Genomic DNA, 15,432 nt, shown 5'->3' with positions numbered 1-15,432 from the left:
TAGCCTTCATTTTTTTTAATCTAATTTGTGACTAAAATCAACCAGTTCTTTGAGCATCCTGATCACCAGTGCTTTGAACTGTGCGTCTGATAGGTTGGCTCTCTCTTGGTCGCTTAAAAGTATTGGCTCTCGGGCTTTTTCTGTTCTTCCGTTTGAGCCAGAATTTTTTGGTCAGGTCATGCCTGTTATGTATGGGGGTAGAGCCTTAGGTGTCCACCAGGGCGGGGCAACCCAGTTGCTGGGTTGTGATGCTGTATGTGAGGGCGGGGTCAGAGAGGGAACAATGGTGCTTGCTCCGCGTGCTCTCAGATTTCAGTCCCCTCTGCTGCTTCCCACAAGCAAATTGGGCCCTTCTGGTGCTGGTTCCCGGGGTTGAGTGGGCTTGTGTATGTTCTAAGACCCTGTGGGTCTGTCCAGCAGACTCTCCTGTGAGGCTGGATGTAGTTTTATGTGTGTCCTCTTGGTCAGACTTTAAACCAATAATAAACTAATTATAAAAACAGATTCGAAGGTGTGGTCTTTCTTTAGACTCTGAAACTGTGTTAGTGGCATCAAAACCAACTGTTTGTTTAAAATTTACGAAATTTATGTGAAATCATTATTTTTGAAAATTTTTAAGATGTGTTTTTAATTTTTCTAAAATTATTGTTGTTCAAGTACAGTTGTCTGCACTTCCCCCCACCACTTCCCCCCATAAATTCTTTTCTATTGTGATTAATTAATCCAATTTTTCTCTCTTCTGGGGTTAATGTTCATAACTTTTATTTTCCTAGAAAACCAGTTCAGCCAGATACCTCAAAGTTTTGCTAACTTAGGGTTTTCTTAATATATTATAGCATATTTATTATTCTTTTTTCTGTTTTAATTATTCCTTGGTTGATTACACAAATCAGTAATAGCAGTTGCCTTATAGGAGCAAAATGACAAATGGATGTTTCAGTATTTATTTGTGATCAAAATTCACCAAATTCTTACTAGATGTTTATTTTTAGCTGTCAAGGCAGTGTTTTTATTTTATTTTCAATTATGTTTTATTCATTATGCTGTGAAAGTTGGCCTGATTTTCCCCTCCCCTTTGCCTCTCCTCCACACAGCATCCTCCACTCCCTCAGGCAGTACCCCCACCATTATTCATGTCCGTGGCTCACGTGTGTGAGTGCTTTGGCTACACCATTTCCTGTACTATACTTCTGCATTCCCATGACTGTTCTGTACCTAGTTGTACTTCTTATTCTTCTTACTTCTTCACCCATTCCCCCACACCTGACTCCCATCTGGCAACCAACAGAACGTTCTCTATATCCACGAATCTGTCCCTGTTCTTGCTTGTTTAAATTTGTTTTTTAGATTTGATTGTAAGTAGATTTGTATTTATGCCAGTTTATTGTGCATAGTTTTGATCTTTTCCTTAAATAAATCCCTTCAACATTTCATGTAATAATGGTTTGGTGATGACGAACTCCTTTAGTTTTTTCTTGCATGGGGAGCACTTTATCTTCCTTTCAGTTCTCAATGATAGCTTTGTTGGGTAGAGCAATCTTGGCTGTAGGTTCCTGTTTTTCATGATTTGGAATATTTCTTGCCAGGCCCTTCTAGCTTGCAAAGTTTCTTTTGAGAAATCAGCTGACAGTTTTATGGGCACTCCCCTGTGGGTAACTAACTGCTTTTCTCTTGCTGCTGCTAAGATTTCTCTCTTTCTCTTTAACCTTTTAATTATGATGTGTCTTGGAGTGGGCCTCTTTGCATCCATCTTGTTTGGGACTCTGCTCCCTGGACTTGCATGTCTATTTCCTTCACCAAATTAGGGAGGTTTTCTTTTCATTACTTTTACAAGTAGATTTCCAATGTCTTCCTCTTTCTCTTCTTCTGATACCCTTCTGTGATACGAATGTTGGACCTCTTGAAGTTGTCTCAGAGGCTGCTTTATACTATCCTAATGTTTTTGGATTGTTTCTTCTTGTTCTGGTTGGTCGTTTTTTTTTGCTTCCTTTTGTTCCAAATTGCTGATTTGGTTGTCAGCTTCATCCACTCTACTGTTGTTTTCCTGTAAATTGTTCTTTATTTCACTTAGTGTATCCATTGTTTCTGACTGGGTCCTTTTTATGCTGTTGAGGTCCTTGCTAAGTTCCTTGAGCATCCTTATAACCAGTGTTTTGAACTCTGCATCTCAGAGGTTGATCATCTCCATTTTATTTAGCTCTTTCTCTGGAGTTTTGATCTGTTCTTTCATTTGAGTCATGTTTCTTTGTCTCCTCATTTTGGCAGCCTCCCTGTGAGTTCCTGTGTATTAGGTAGAGCTGCTTCGACTCTCTGTCTTGGTAGTGTGGCCTAATGTAGTAGGTGTCGTATAAGGTCCAATGGCACAGCCTCCCCAACCACCCAAGCCTGGGTACTTGAGGTGTGCCCTTTGTGTGCTCTGAATAAACCCTCCTCTTCTGGTTGAGCCTTGATTGCTGTTGGCAGGTCAGTGGAAGGGATTTACCCAGGCCAGTCAGTTGCAAGGACTGGCAGTGACCACTGACCACCACCCTCTGCCCTCCATGGAGGGTCAGTGTGCAAGGGCAGGGTGGTGGTGCTCCGATGTGGTCTGTAGCTGTCTACTGGGCATGCTAGCCTTGGAGTTTCCTGGACGGTTCAGGGCAAGGCCAGCCCCTACCTGTGTTTTGCTTGGTGCCACCCTGCCTGGTCTATAAAACAGTTTGTGATGGCTGCTACTTATTCTGGGCTTGAAGATTCCATGGGGGAGCCAAGTGTGAGTCTAGGCTGGCTGCTGCTAGTGTCAAGCCAGGGGCTTACTGAGGCCAGCTGTTGCTCATTTGAGAGGATTTAGGGAGTTGTGAACCATGAGCCAAGACCAGCCTTCCATATGGAAAAGCAGCCTTGGCTGGTCTATAAGTTGGGTAGAGTGGAGTGGAATCTAAAGGGATCTCTAGGGCTGGGCAAACAGTGTTAGCCAGGTTGATGGATATGACACCAGCTTGTTGGCTGTGTTGGGGGATAGGTTCAGAAAAGGGACAACAGTGGCTTCTGCTCTCCTTCATGCCAGGCACTTGAGTTTTCTCCCTGTATGCCATGGGTACCTCTCAAGCTGCTACTCCAGTGCTGAGGCTCAGAGGGAGTGAGTCTGAGTAGGTGAGTCTTACATGAGTTCTTTAAGAGGAACTGTTTGGGGCTCCTAGTGGTTTCTTCCACCAGTTCCACCAATTTCCACTGGTTTTTGCAGCCAAAAATTACAGGGCTTCTATTCCTGGTCCTGGAACCCTCTTGGGTCTCAGGGCGTGGCAGAAACTCCTCACTCCCATGGTATCCCTCCTGAGTTTTTATCTACTACATGTGGGTGTTGGACCTGCCTGTTCAGTGTCTGTGCCCCTCCTACCAGTCTGGATGAATGTGGTTGCTCTAATTCCTAATGTCAGACTTCCATTCAACTTCATTTTTGCTGGTTCTGAGTGATGGTTGTTCTGTATTTTAGTTGTAATTTTGATGTCTATGTGCGAAGATGTGAGCCATGTCTGCCTACTCCTCCATCTTGACTGGAAGTTGTCTTAATAGCTTTTAAATATTAAAGTTATAAGCATGGCCCTGGCCAGTTTAGCTCAGTGGATTGAGCAAGGGCCTGTGAACCATAAAGTACACCAAAATTTTAGTTGAAAACACACCAAAAATCAGTAGTTTGACATTTTTGATTATTCCTAAGTATTGTATTTTTTTAGGCAATGATTTATCTTATTTCTTCTCCCCAAAGAGTCAGCTCTTTGGATTTATCTGTGAGAGCTACCATTTTCCTCTTTAATAGGTCAGTAGTTTCTGATGTCTGTTTATCTTACTTTTATTGTTATTATTCTTTTATAAGCTTCTTGAGTTGGATACTTGTTTTATTCACTCACACTTTAATTATGTAGAGGTTTTAAAGCCTAACACAGTTTTTTGGCTATATATGTAGTATTTTTCTTTTTATTTTCTATGCCATTTGAAATGTTTTAATATTGTCTTTAAGCTAAGAATGGTTTGGAGAGAATTTTTTAATTTTACATGATTGAAGAAGGGTGGCTTTTGTTTTTGTAATTAACTTCTGGTTTTTATAGCAATGTGATCTCATGTATTCTGTTTACAGTTTTTTTAATTTAAACTTTTTCTTTGTGACCTAATATGTATAGTTTTTATGAACTGGGCACTTACTTAGAAGATGTATTCTTAACAATGTATGGTGTATACATATATATCTCTTAGTGGAACTTCATTAGTCATTTTTGTTTGTACCTTCTATATTCTTTCCTTATGTATTTTTTTTGTTTACTTCATCTGTTCATAGACTGAATAAAGTGAGTAAAAATTTGCTACTTCTGTTGTATTTCTATTTCTGTTGTATTTCCTGCAGTTTCTGCTTTATTATTTTGTTGCAGTGATTTTTTTTTTTTTTTTTTTAAAATAAACGCTTAGGATAGTTATGTTGTAATTGAACACCTTGCCATTGTGAAGTGCCTGTCATTCAACACTTTTTTCTATGAGTTAATAAGAATTATTCATGCATTAATATCAAAACTGTAGCTTTCCTTTTGTCAGTTTGTCTGGTATGATTTTGTTCACTTTTTTTGTTTTCTGTCCTTCGCCATAATTCTTTTTTCCTTGTTCTTGTTTATGAATGGGCTCTCTTCTGATTATTTAGACATCTAGTTGTTGCCTTTCTATTTTCATTTGGTATTCTCATTCATCTGTTTAACTGCTTTAGTTAATGCTCATTAACCTCTTGTGTATAAAAACTAAGAGAATTATTACATACTTCTTTCAGTCTTTTCATCCTTTGGGGTTTTTGTTGTTTTTTCTTTCATTTCTTTTATTTCTTTTAAGTAAAGTATCTGTACTTATTTCTTTATCTATTTATCCTAATATTTGTTAATTCCACACTATTTTTAAACCTTTAAAGTATAGAAATAACTATATATTTACCTTCTGTAGACTTACTCTTTATGATTATTTAATGTTCTATACTTACATTGTTCAGTGCCAACCACTGTTTTTTTACTGGGGTTTCTCCATTTCATTTCTTGACTCATTACATTTTATCATCAAGCAGTTTTTATCAAAGAATGTTTATGTTTTTTGAATTTCATGTTTGAGAATCTGCCAGTTGACCATTACATTGTTAGGTCAGTTTTTCCCTCTCCATTTCTAGTATCACTCCATTATCTTCCAGCATTTAGCATTGCTGAGTCCAAGTTCAGCCTAATTATTTTGTCCTTTTTCTACAGACTTCTAAAAGAATTCCTTGTTTATCCTGAATTTCAGTAATTTAGCCAAATTATGTCTTGTAATATGTTGTTCACTACGTTTTTTTTTGTCCTGCAGATTTGAATTTTCTTTTCTTTATAAGCTCTACAATCTTTTCATCTCAACTTGAGCTCTTAATTTTATTGGCTTTTGTATTCATCAAGTTTTTTTAGAAATACATTGACTATGCTATTATGCTATCCCACTTTATCCCCCCCTGCCCTGTACACCCCAACCCTCCAGTATTCCCCTCCCCTTAATTCATGTCCATGGGTTGTACATGTTAGTTCTTTGAATTCTCTGTTTCCTATACCATTCCTAACCTCTCCCCATCTATTTCATGTCTATCAATTATGCTTCTTATTCCCTGTACCCTATTTCTCCCCCATTCTTCCCCTCCTCCCCACTGAAAACCCTCCATGTGATTTCCATTTTTTCTGATTCTGTTCCTGTTCTATTATTTGCTTAGTTTTTGTTTGTGTTGTTTTTCTTCCCCTTTTTTGGTTCAGTTGTTATTGTTTGTTGTTATTTTACTGTTCATAGTTTTTGATCTTCTTTAATTTCTTGGATACGTCCCTGTAACATTTCATATAATAAGGGCTTGGTGATGATGAACTTCTTTAACTTGACCTTATCTAGGAAGCACTTTATCTGCCCTTCCATTCTAAATGACAGTTTTTCTGGATAGGGTAATGTTGGATGTAGGTGCTTTCCTTTCATGAGTTCAAATACTTTTTGCCTGCAAGATTTCTTTTGAGAAATCAGCTAATAGTCCTTTGGGAACGGCTTTGTAGGTAACTTTCCTTTTCTGTTGCAGCTTTTAAGATTCTCTCCTTTATAATCATACGCAACTTAATGATGATGTGCCTTAGTGTACCTCTTTGGGTCCAACTTCCTTGAGACTCTCTGGGCTTCCTCGACTTCCTGGAAGTCTATTTTCTTCGCCAGATCAGGGAAGTTTTCCTTCATTATTTGTTCAGATAAGTTTTCAACTTCTTGCTCTTCCTCTTCTTCTGGCACCCCTATGGTTCAGGTTTGCAATGTTTAAAGTTGCCCCAGATGTTCCTAAGCAACCCTCTTTGCTGAGTTGTGGCGCTGTCTGTGGGGGAGGAGCCAGGCAGGGAAAAGTGGGACTCGCTTGCTAGGCTCTAGCCCCTCTTTCCAATGAACTCTTACTTAAGACTGGGAGTGTCTCCCACCGTAGCAACTCCCACCATAGTTTACGCTCAGCTTTGAGTCTTAGTTTCCATTCAGCCAGCCCGCCTTACTCCCAGGGTTCGCCACCTTGCCACTGGACCCCTTGGCGAGCCCCGCTCACACAGTCCTCTGCCTTGCTGGGTCTTCTCTGCCCGCCCAGTTGCCCATCTTTTTCCTACCAGTTTGGGTGAATATATCTTTAACTCCTTTGTTGTCAGAGTTCCATGCAGTTTGATTTTCTGGCACTTCTGGTTGTTCACTGTGTTTAGATTGGTGGTTATCCTCCTTTTGCTTGTATGTGGAAACAAAGGATTTCTACCTATGCCTGCGTCTTGGCTGGAACTCTTACCAGGTTTTTTTTATAACTCAGAATGTTAGCAGATTATATCTTTATATTCCCTTAAATTCAAATTTTCCAGAGTGGGGGCCTTTATAGAGGCATTGATTTGTTGTTGTTCCACCCATTTATGTATTCATTGGTTGCTTCTTTTATGTGTCCTGACCAGAGATCAGACCTACAACCTCTTGATATGTCAGGGTGATATTAACCAACTGAGCTACCCGGCCAGGACCAGAATGGATTTTTTTTAAATTGACATTAATTTTTAGATCAGTTTTGGCTCATAGCACAATTGAGTGAAATACAGTACAGAGAGTTCCCACATGCAGCCTCCCCCATCAGCATTTTGCAGTAGAGCAGTACATTTGTAAACAAGTGATGAACTTATATCAACCCATCCTTATCAATGAGAGTTAATAGAAAATGGATTTTTTGGTCTATTTTTCATGCTGTGTTTCACCCAAATACTAAGATACCATGCCTGGTTTGTTTTTCATCTCATTAGTGTTTAGCATCATCAGTTCGATTACAAAGTCAGCTTTTTGTGCTGAGACATTCCAACAAGAATTGCTTTGAATATATGCACACGTTTTTAAATACCTCCCCTTTTTCTCACTTGTGAGCTCTGCTTGGACGGTTGCTTATGGAAAGAAGTAGGGTTTGGTTGCATGCAGCCTTGTTAGAGACATGGGTTGTGCTTTCTCCTCTGTCTTGATCAGATGCTCTGTAGGTGGGTTCCATTGGCACATCTTTAGACTTCAGGTTTCAAACTCAGGATGGGCTCGTAGAGTCTTTAACTCTACGAGCATAGTCATTTGCCTATGCAGAATTCTCTGTGTTTGTATTAGTTTTCATCTCAGCAACAACTTACACTTTTCTGAGCCAAGAGGGGTGTGGAGGCGTGTTAAGTCACTTTGGCAGACTTTTGTTGAGAGCTCACAGCCATCACTTTTTTCCTAACCCTTTCTCCTGTGGAAGATACTACCTCATTTATTTTCTTATCTGCATGTTAGGCAAATGTCTATTGTTAGAGATAATTAGATGTGGATGATTAGGATTCTTCTACTCTTCCTCACTTTCACAAAGATCCTTTAAAATTCATTCATTCATTCATTCATTCCTAGAGAGGAATAAATTATATTTCTTTTTCTTTTTTTCTCCCTCTCTTCCCTTCTCTCTAAAAATAAATAAATAAAATCTTTTTAAAAAGATTTGACAGTTTTTAATAAGAATTGTTGGCTATAAAATAAGGTACCGTGTTTACATATAATACACAAAACATTCTGCGAATAGATTTAAGAGTGGAAGTCTCACACACATAGCAACATTTTAATCTATGTCAACTGGAATACAGAAATGGCTTTTGTATATACAGTTGCTTGTTGTAATGGTATTCATAAAGTTCTATTTTAATAACCTAAACTCTATTTGTAAAATGGGGATAGTAGTCATATCTGTCTCCTCACAGTGATTGTAATGATCAAAATTGAGTAATTGAATAATGTATGTAAACATTCTCGGAACAGTGCTTTAGTGTATAAGTTATAATGATGAAGAGGATAACTGCTACTATTAACTATTATTTAACCAGAATTCCAAATGTTAGATATTTCAGTTGTTCCCAGTCATTACAGATAGAAAAACAGCTTCACTGAGTATTTGTTTGTGCTTTCATTTAAGTATAATAGCCCTATTTAAATCTTTAGTGACAAAAGCAAGATTAGAGTCCGACACATCTGGGTTAGAAATCCTAGTTTTTTTACTTTGTAATTGTATCATGTTAGACAAGCTACTTAACCTATTTAAGTTTTCTTTTTTAACCTTTAAAATTGTCATCTTAGCATCTAGTTGTGATAATTAAATGAAACTGTTCATTTAAGGCGTTTAGCATGATGCCTGCCACTTAGTAAGTACTGCTGGAGATGGGCCCTGGCTGGGTTGCTCAGTTGATTAGAGTGTCATCCTGATACACCAGGGTTGCGGGTTTGATCCCTGGTCAGGGAACATGCAAGAGTGGAGTAACAAATTGGTGTTAAAATAAATATTACAATAATTTCTTTCAAATCATTTAATGTGGAGAGCTTTTCTCGTTAAGTAACTTAAGTCCCCAAGATCCTTTACATTATAGCCTAAATATCATTTCCCTAATTTGATTCTTCATTTTTATATTGTTCTTTTACTTTTGAATGCGTGCATGCATATTTCAGAGTTTATAAACTACATGTATTCTACTTTTGTTGCTTTCCTAACTGTAAATATCTGCTTAGAGAATAACCGTGTTCTGTAGGCAATGAGTATTTTTAATTGCTTGCTTCACAGCAAATGATCTTAGAAGTTCAGGTAGTTGACTTAGTTTCATTGTGTGTTTAAATATATTAAGTTACCGTTATCCATAAATCATTTCTTTCTTGGTTTTTAATTAGTTTTTGTCTACCTTTATATGCAAGTATTAACCACAAATTCCTGCTTCATAAGGTCAGTCAATAAACAGATTTAGAAAAAGCTTCGGATTACTTGAAACACATTTTTATCTTGACATATAGATTATAGGTAATTATTTAATACTTATTTTTTTAACATTCTCTAAAGGAACTTAGTAGAAGTTTGAGGTATTTCTGGCAAGTTGAACATTTTATAACTTCAGTTTTATATTTTTAGCACAAAATCAGTAAGCAATTTGCTTAATACCTTGGTTCTTTTTATAAGCAGGATTATTTTCACATTCTTTCCTGGAGTAATTCTGTTTCACAAATATTTACTGAGTGTTTTCTATATGCTGAGTATTTTCATTTATGCTAGGCCTAGTATTCAAAATATATGACATTGACCTATCCTTCAGGATTTCAGTCTTTTGGATGTCTTAAAATAATATTTGATTTGTTCAGCAAGGAGAGGGTTTTTTTTTAATACATTCATAAATTTGTCTTGAAAACTGAAGCTAATTCCTTAACATACTAAAATTTTTTTAGTGACAATTCTTTTAAAATGTTTTGAACAATATCTGTGTTCTTAAACTGGGTAAACTGAACCATCTTGATTTTTTTTAGTTGTGATTTACATTTATCATTATGAACATTTTGACTTTTTTCCAATCTCATGCTACTGTCACTTTTTTTAAAAAATTGATTTTAGAGAGGTGGAGCAGAGAGAGAAAAACATTGATTTGCTGTTTCACCTATTTATGCATTAATTGGTTGATTCCTATTTGTACCCTGACAAGAGATCAAACCCACAACCTTGTTGTATGGGTACAATGGTCCAAACATAACCCAGCCAGGGCCTATTCATTTTGCTTGAATGATCAGTAAAAGCTGTCATTTTTAAAAAGATTTTATTTATTTGTAGAGAGAGGGGAAGGAAAGGAGAAGGAGAGGGAGAGAAACATCAGTGTGTGGTTGCCTCTCATGCCTCCAACTGGGGACCTGGCCTGCAACCCAGCCATGTGCCCTGAGTGGGAATTGAACTGGTGACCCTTTGGTTCATAGGCCACGGTACTCAATCCACTGAGCCACACCAGCTGGGGCAAAAGCTGTCATTTTTTACTGTCTTTAATATGTACTGTTTTTTTAAGTTCCCATCTCTCTTACAATCTCATTCTTCACATGTCCAAACATCTTAGAATTCTTACTTTAAAAAACTGAGTAATGGCTTTGGAGTGAATAGCTTGACATAATTTTTACCTCTGATTAAATCTGAGCTTTTTAAGCAGGCAACTAAAAATGAATTCTCACTAAGGTATTTTCGGCTTCAGTATTATTTTAGGGATTTTGTTATATTTCTATTCTATTTAATTTATTTGAATTGTCATTGGTGGTCTTGTCTAAAATATAAGTTACTGGTAAAAGCTACAACATAGGTGACCTTTAAACATTATGCCAAGTGAAGAAAGCCAGACATAAAATGTCACATTTTACATGGTTTCATTTGTGAAATGTCCAGAATAGGCAAATCTATAGAAGCAGAAAGTAATTTAGTCATTGCCAGGGGAGTGGAGGAAATGGAGCGTGGAGAATGACTAGTAAAGGCTATGGAGTTTATTTTAGGGGTGATGAAGGTGTTCTGGCATTAGATAGTGGTTATGGTCGAACAACTTTGTAAGTATACTGAAAACCACTGCATTGTAGCCCTGACAGTTGTGGCTCAGTTGGTTGGGTATGGTACTGCAAAGCAATAGGTCAGTGGTTTGATTCTTAGGACACATGCCTGGTTTGAGGGTTCAGTCCATGGATGGGGCAGGTATGAGAGGCAACCTATTGATGTTCCTCTTCCTCTCTTTCTCCCTCCCTTCCCCTTTCTCTAAAAATAAACAAATCTTTAAAAATAAAAAACAAACAAAAGAACCTCCACTGAATCGTGAACTTTAAACTTGAGAATGGTCCTGGCTGGTGTGTAGCTCGGTGGATTGAGTGCTGGCCTGCAAACCAAAGAGTCACTGGTTTGATTCCCAGTTGAGGGTATGTGCCTGGGTTGCAGGCCAGGTCCCCAGTAGCGGGTGTGTGAGAAGCAACCATACATTGATGTTTCTCTTCCTCTCTCCCTCACTTCCCCTCTCTCTAAAAATAAAGTCTTTCAAAAAATAAACTTTAGAATGAATGTTATCATGGGAATCGTATTTCAGTCTTTAAAATCTAAATGAAAGCAAATTTTTTAATAGTCTCCTCAAAATATGTCATTGGTTGACTGCTTTCCAAATCGGTACTTTTACTTTTGTATTCTATTCATTGATTTAGATTTTGAGTCTCTCAAAAGTAATTTACCATGAAAGTATAATTTGTATTTTCCTTAGGGATAGTACAAGTTCAATTTTGCATTAAATGAAAATTTGGGTAATATACATTGTTTGTAAAGAAAAAACCAAAGTCTTCTCTACTTAGACGACTGGCCTCCTGCCCTGGCTGGTGTGATTCAGTAGATTGAATGCCAGCCTGCGAACCAAAGGGCATAACTGGTTTGATTCCCAGGCAGGGCACATGCCTGGGTTGTGGGCCAGGTCCCCAGTAGGGGGCACTCAACAGGCAACCACACATTGATGTTTCCCTTTTGTCGTGCCTTCCCCTCTCTAAAAATAAGTAAAATGTTTTTTTAAAAAGTTTGGCCTCATATAACTCCCTAGTACGTATCATTAGTCTGTAGTGTAGTTATTAAAAAACAAATGTATGTGAGCTTCTAAATATCTAAAGAATTTTAAGGACTGTCCTATTTTAGTAGGAAAGGATAGCAATAATTTAAACCATTAAGAAAACCTCTTAATCTATTTGTTTTTCTTCATTAAGAATAAATTATAAAATCTTTTTAAAATGTAAATTTTGTATTGTCTTAAGAGTTTTGTTTTCATTGTTTTATAGTTAACTTTGTTTTTATATTACATGCAATCTTCTGTGTTTGCGATTTGGTCTATGTAACTTTTTCAGTCTTTAAAATTTTTAATTTTCATTAAGTAGTTTGTCACTTTCATGTTTGGTCTATAAGCTGTTAAACATATTTTTTATGTTTCTGTCTTTAGGCTATGGAGTTACTAGTAGAGAAAGCAATCAGCAGTGCTTCTAGTCCTCAGAGCCCTGGAGATGCACTGAGAAGAGTTTTTGAGTGCATTTCTTCAGGGATTATTCTTAAAGGTAAATTTTACTTCATTTTTAATGTTTGTGTTTGGTAGTTGAGTAAGAACTCTTCTTTCTCATACAGAAAGCTAACTTTGTTTCTCACTGTTGCAATGGCTACAGGTAGTCCTGGACTTTTGGATCCTTGTGAGAAGGATCCCTTTGATACCTTGGCAACAATGACTGACCAGCAGCGTGAGGACATCACATCCAGTGCACAGGTAACAGTGTGCTCCTAATCCCGAAGCTTTGCTGAGTCACTGCCTAAGGACTGTTTTTGTATAGTTGTCAGAAGAAATATTGTGTAGTATTCATTTTTCTGCTTCTTTAATAAGTAAGTCCTTAAAGGGGATTGTATTTAAACTAGTTTCCACTAATATGGTCTGAAATTGTATTATTTTAATTATGTGTATGTCTAGTTGAGCACCTTATATAAATATAAAAATAAAGGGGTATTTCCAGTCTCTCATTAAATCTGAATATTAAATTATACATCAGTATCAGTAGAGAAATTCATCTGGTTGTACAGAAGTGATGTGCTCTGTGGTTTATGGTAATTATTGCTATAATCTGTAGGGGACCGGTTTGGTTTGGTCTGGCAAATGTGACTCAGCTGTGTATGGAAAACCTACAGAAGCGAAGTGGTCAGCAGGAGCCAGACCTTCAAACCGAGTTTTCCCATGGGAATCAGGCCTAGAAAATGAATACAGATTGTTGTGGCTTGCTCTTGCTGAAACTCCATCACCTGGTCTAAAACAACAAATGTGTATTGTCTATCTTCAAGGCAGTTTCCAAAGCCTGTGTGAATTCTCCCAAGGACAGAGCTAATCAGCTCATTGCCATTCCCCTCTGCATGTTATTTTCATTTTCTTGATTTTACCTAAAATGTAGACAATAATATTCTATGTAATAGATAATAAATCTTTCTCTGATGTAAGACCCAAGGAAAACAATAAAAGCCTGTCTAGGCAAGGGTCTGGCGCTCCCCTCTTGAGGGAGTGGCAGAGGCATCCATAGGCACTCTCCCCTTGAGAGAGTGGCCGTGCCATCCCCCTTTTCTCAACAGGATTGTTGTCGCCTGTGCATTCATTTTTGTTGTCAGCCACAACAGGTGGACTCTGCTGGCCGGAGTCTGCCACAGTAATTTAGCCTCTCCTGCCTCTAGCTGTGTAATGCAGTGATTAAAGTACACTCTGGAGCCATGACTCCCTGGTTCGAAGACCAGCTCTGCCATTTCATCTGTCAAATGGGAGTAACAGCATTGTCTGGCTCAAGTTGGAAGGATTAAATGCATTAACATGTATAATTATACAGTGTATGTTATGTGGCATTGTGTTGGCTTTGATTCCTGGTAACCAAATGAATGAATCGTGTCCATGGGGTCCTGCCCTCAACAGTCCTCCTCAGCTTCCGTGGCCTCATGCCTGTGGCTTTATAGAAGCAGTCTATCTCTTAATTTGATCTTTCTCTTTTCCTGCTGCTTTTTCATAGTATGCCCAAAGTAGACAGCTTCAGTTTTGTCATTTTTTATTCCAATGATAGTTTTAGTCTTAATTTGCTCTGGGACCCACTTATTTGTCTTTATGGTGGTCTGAGATACCTGGAGAGCTTTCCTCCAATACCATATTTCCAATGACTCATTTTTTTCCTATTAGCCTTCACTGTCCAGCTTTTATCTTGTCTATCATTATCAGTTATCGATCCTGTTGGAAGAATTATGGAAAAAGAAAAAATATGTGAACCTAAAGAATGAATGAAAAAATCGATCAATTTAAAAACTGCTATAGCTTTCCATTTTTTGATTCCAGAAATGTACTATATCAGCTGAATAAAAGGGTTAAAAATAGTCTAAACAGCCTGGCTGGTGTAGCTCAGTGGATTGAGCGCAGGCCTGCGAACCACACGATCATGGTTCCATTCCCAGTCAGGGCACATGCCTGGGTTGCGGGCCAGGTCCCGACAGGGGCCAGTTCCCAGCAGGGGATGCACGAGAAGCAACCATACATTGATGTTTCTCGTCCTCTCTCCTTCCCTTCCCCTCTAAAGATAAATAAATAAATATTTTTAAAAAATAGTCTAAACAGCAGCCATTTTGAAACAATAGTTTGATTCCTAGGTGTATATACCCAATAGAACTGAAAATATGTCTACACAAAAGCTTGTTTACATCAGTGTGCATAGCGGCATTATGCTGAGAAGTGGAAATGTCCCAATGTTCTGTTGATGAGTGGGCGGATAAACCAACACAGTATATCCACATGCTATAATATTATTCAGTCATTAGAAGGAATGTACTGCTACACACCCTAATATGAATGAGCCTTGAAAATCTTTGCTGAGTTGAAAGAAGCCAGGACAAAATGCCATATGACTGTGTGTAAAATGTCCATAGTAGGCAAATCTGTAGAGACAGAAAGGTAAATTAGTGGTTGTCGGAGAAGTTGAATCTTATGTGATCTGTGTCTAAAAAAATGGTCTAAACAATTACTTTGAGGTTCATAACCATATAGTTAAAGTTGCCATTTAATCAAATGACTATAAAAATCTGCGTAAGTTAGTTTAAGAGATATATTTTTCAGAAATTTGGGGAATCGATTAAATTATATCTCAGAAGTCCCTCTAGTTTCAAGATTTCATGGTATCTTGTACCATCAGCGCCTAACATATTCCTATATATACATAGCCATGTAGTGAAAATCGTTTTCACTTGTGAAGTAACAAGTTGAAGAAGCGTGATCCTCTTTTTGTAAACCCAGGCAAGTGTATGTATGTACACTATGTGTGCGTGTGCTGCCGGTGCTGAGCATGCATCCGTGGGAATCACAGTGGGAAAATCAATGACTGTGACCCAAAGAGGGTTCACTCGGTGAACGAGACACTTGTCTTTTGCTGTATATAATTTCATGGTGTTTTTTAAAATGAACATAACACTAAATTGTTTAAAAACTTATTTTTTAACTTAGGTTAAAAAAAAACCAAATTAGCATGCACACAGAAAAACCTGAAAATAAAAACAGTGTAGGGAGTATT

At 37.7% G+C, this 15,432-nt stretch overlaps 1 protein-coding gene across 1 annotated transcript in view; it reads left to right on the top strand.

Moving 5' to 3' along the window:
- Window positions 1-15,432, top strand: part of ZFR (zinc finger RNA binding protein) — a 78,718-nt gene that overhangs the window by 61,650 nt on the left and 1,636 nt on the right. Inside the window, exons 18-19 of the mRNA XM_037063130.1 lie at window positions 12,309-12,420; window positions 12,526-12,623. Coding sequence (XP_036919025.1) covers window positions 12,309-12,420; window positions 12,526-12,623 — 210 coding nt within the window. The remainder of the gene's footprint in view (window positions 1-12,308; window positions 12,421-12,525; window positions 12,624-15,432) is intronic.

Source organism: Sturnira hondurensis, unplaced genomic scaffold, assembly GCF_014824575.4.
Source record: "Sturnira hondurensis isolate 20B ecotype Veracruz unplaced genomic scaffold, ASM1482457v3 Scaffold0014384, whole genome shotgun sequence".
NCBI classification, from domain to species: domain Eukaryota; kingdom Metazoa; phylum Chordata; class Mammalia; order Chiroptera; family Phyllostomidae; genus Sturnira; species Sturnira hondurensis.
Note: the sequence above shows the minus strand (reverse complement) of the source record. Positions and strands in the feature narration are given on the sequence as shown.